The following is a 3,799-nucleotide window of genomic DNA, read 5'->3' as shown; positions in this document are numbered from 1 at the left end:
TCAACTTCTTAAACCAGGTTTATTAACATATTAATGGTTTAAAAAAAAAACACACCTTAGATGTTGCGGCTGAAACGATGTAAAGGGTAACACTATCAGTCTTGATTTGTACCAGCAATTGATATAGAGCTGAACAAATATTGTATAAACATATATATATACATAAAAGGTTCATATTCCTGAAACCATCAATAGCTTATATTTCTTTTGGTAATCTGAATGAAACATTTATAGAATGAAATATTCCAGGATGTAACAATGCAGCTTAAGTAACTACAATAAAATAAAAACACTCTTGGTAGATGGGTTTGATTTGTAAGTATACCATATTTGTAATATGTAACACATTTAAAAATGGTTTGTTACTTAAACATAACCAATTTTATATCCAGTCATGGGCATCCGCAGGAATTTTTCTGGGTGTGTGTGTGTGTGACGAATTTAAAATCAAGGGACAATGGACCCATCTTCAAAGTTTTGACATTACAGCCAAGAGAACAGGCAAGCTCCCACAGTCAGATTTGATGGGTTTAATATTTGTAAGGTTAGTTTAAGCCATACTTGTAGATATATATACAAATTTTGATTTGTTCTTTTAGGTTCTTAGCCCTACTGGGTAATTTCACCTTATATAAAACAACTGTTTATACGAGTACAGAAATTTGAGGTTACATAAAGCACATTTCAATAGCACATATATTGTGTGTGTGGTAAACACAACATTTAAGGCTAATAGACCTTAATCTACACTTTTATATTACAAAAAAACGTAAATAAAAAGCCTTTTTTAAAACTAAAGTCACAACATGTGGTTTTTTGCTATTGAATATGATGTATGATAAGGTCAGAGTATTGCATAACAAAACCAGTACCAAATGTGTTTCTGGTGAATTTCATTACAATAGAATCACATTCATACAATTTGTCGGTCCTCAAAGACAAGTGTGATCATGAATTACATAATTTGTTTGATGAAAATATACCATAATTACATACAGGAATGCAAACTTACAAGTTATCACGTGAAACTAAAATGTTAATCTCGCTAATGCCGATACTACGATGTGACCAGATGTCCAGAGCCCCGTTTTCAAGCTGACTGTCCCCCAGAAACTTTAGGGGAGGAGAAAATGTCCCCCATTATCAAAATTAATACCGGTAAGCACTACTGTACTATGACTGCACACAAGATTTGTTCTGTCATCTTACAATATCCTTAACTTTCATATATTAATATTCCACAACGTAGATAATCACATATGAAATTAGCCTGTTTATTGTCTCTTAAAATACCGTTAGGCATTAGCCATTGACCTTTATACTACAAAATAATTGAAATGCTGTATATTAACGTTCAGTAAATAGTAATATTGTTATAACTACAACACATCTTAGGTTGTTTAAGTAACTATCTTCAAATAAAACTTGTAATGATTAGATGGTATGTATTTTTCACGAAGGTCACTTTTATATTGCGTGTTTCCAAAATGCACTCCCGATTTGTTAAAGAAAATAATATCCAATAAAAAGTATGATAATAATAAGATGGTGTGCATTTTTTATGAAAAGAAGTTTTAATTTTTTCAATGCAACCAATTTTTTTTATTCATCAGTTAGGTGTCCCGCTTTGGACTCCAGAAAATCTGGTCACTTTATGATACTCACAACTAAATGTGATGTATAAGTTATGTATGGATTTGGCTATTATGCAATTAAACAATATTATAATTAATTCTTAGATAGACCAGGTTATGACAACAAAATTTACCCATCTTGGTACGTAGAGATTTTAAGTTAAGCTCCGACAAACCTAGCATCTTTTATTAGAATAGAAAATTCAGTATTATAAGTGAATCCAAATTTTGTAAATTCATATACATACCCTGAATGAATAAGGAAAGAATTATGTTTCCCTTTTCCCAGGGTGGCAAGTGTCCCCCCCTCCCTGCGGATACCCGTATCTTACAGTAAAAAAAACCTGTATTAAATGCAATTTCCTCTCCAACATCTCACACCACCTAGCATACCAAGAGGCGATACCAACCACCTAGCTTTAAGTTGATGTATTTCATACTTAGTGATTGCAAGGTTATTTTTTTTTGTGCCTTCCTCCTGCCCTAAGTTAAAGAAACTTCCATTTCTAGACTGATATTTTTTTTATTAAAAAAATCAACTCAAAAAATGTTTAACAAAATTTTACTCCATATGAACTTTCTTTAGCCACACCTTAAAAAGACCTTGTATGACTTTCAAATATCTTTTGAAATACAATAAAGATTTAAGCTAAAATGCCACCTTAGTTATGGTAAGATCATTCTTAATAGCAGCGATATTTAACTTATGTAAATTTATTTACCGAGAAGTTTGATAACCTATCAAAATACTTTTGTTTCATTGGATTGTTTGACAATTCACACATTGTTATGCTAACAGTTCCTACAGACTGTTTTCTAACCGAGAAAATGCAGTATGATCTGAAACATCATTCATTGCAAAAAACATCGTTAGAAGCAGCCCATGGTTATGCTTGGTAATTCTTTTAATAACAAAAAATCATAAAACCACTACTTACAATATTTATTACATGCAGGTGTTAATTTAAAATGTCACTCAAATTTCTATCCAGTTTTAACTTTTTCCCATCAATGATGATTAGATGCACATGACAGATACTGTTTATTAAATTCTCAATTTCTATGACATCAAATTTGGTTTAAAATAATCATCAGTTCATTTCACGTTGGATAAACTTTGGTAAATTCATAATATTTACATACATATTTATATACATAAACACAAACATATACAAAATGTGTAAAAAAAAAGCAAAAAAAAAAAACCTTTAATGCTTCGATAAACATATTAAACACATACAGTAAACAATGTTGTTCAGTGTCAATAAAGTAAACAATAAATGGTTTTTCCGACTATATAAGGAACCTGCTGTAAACAGCCTCATGGTGTATTAGGACTTTTGTAAAATTGAGGGTAAAACTGAGGGAAGGTACTGAAAATGTCTCGACCAATGATATCCTTACAAACTGCTACACTGGACTGGAGTGCTTCTAAAGAAATCATATGCTGCTGGCCCAACAATGGGGAGGGACAGGAGATTATAGAAGGATTGACAAATCGTGGTAGTTGGGGGTTATATTCTGTCACATATGCTGTTTTCTTTGAAGAGTCTGATGCAAGAAAGGATTCCTTTGAAGTTGAAGAGGAGCTTATTGTGGCTTTGTTAATAGTCTGTGGTTTCATTACAGGTTGTTCCTGGTCAAATGAATGTCTAGTGTTTTGGCTACACACATGCAAAGGAACATTACTGTTTGCGTGAGTTGCATGAAGCTGTGTGTGGGTTTTATCTCTATTGTTAGGGCATGGTATGTGTGCCTGTATGGGAATTTTATTGTTTAGGTGTGGCATGTGTGCCCGTATTGAGACTTTATTGTTTAGGTGTGGCATGTGTGCCTGTGTGGGAACTTTACTATTTACGTGTGTCTGTGTGGGGACTTTACTTTTTATGTGTGGCACGTGCATCTGTGTAGGGACTTTACTGTTTACATATGGCATGTGTGCCTGCGTGGGGACTTTACTGTTTACACAAGGCATGTGTGCCTGCGTGGGGACTTTACTGTTTACACAAGGCATGTGTGCCTGCGTGGGGACTTTACTGTTTACACATGGTATGTGTGCCTGCGTGGGGACTTTACTGTTTACACATGGTATGTGTGCCTGCGTGGGGACTTTACTGTTTACACATGGTATGTGTGCCTGCGTGGGGACTTTACTGTTTACACAT

The 3,799-nt window shown here is 33.6% G+C and overlaps 1 protein-coding gene across 8 annotated transcripts in view; it reads right to left on the bottom strand.

The window, feature by feature from the left end:
* The window catches only part of LOC106462600 (mucin-4-like), a 97,711-nt gene continuing 93,912 nt past the window's right edge, over positions 1-3,799 (bottom strand). For 2 of the 8 annotated variants that reach the window (XM_022389912.1, XM_022389913.1), the window contains exon 12: positions 1-3,797. In XM_022389912.1, the coding sequence (XP_022245620.1) occupies positions 2,956-3,797 (842 nt within the window). In that variant the 3' untranslated portion in view covers positions 1-2,955. The remainder of the gene's footprint in view (positions 3,798-3,799) is intronic. The other 6 variants (XM_022389915.1, XM_022389916.1, XM_022389919.1 and 3 more) reach the window with 6 other exon arrangements.

Source organism: Limulus polyphemus, unplaced genomic scaffold (assembly GCF_000517525.1).
Source record: "Limulus polyphemus unplaced genomic scaffold, Limulus_polyphemus-2.1.2 Scaffold1205, whole genome shotgun sequence".
In the NCBI taxonomy this organism is placed as follows: domain Eukaryota; kingdom Metazoa; phylum Arthropoda; class Merostomata; order Xiphosura; family Limulidae; genus Limulus; species Limulus polyphemus.
This window is presented reverse-complemented; position numbering and strand designations above follow the sequence as displayed.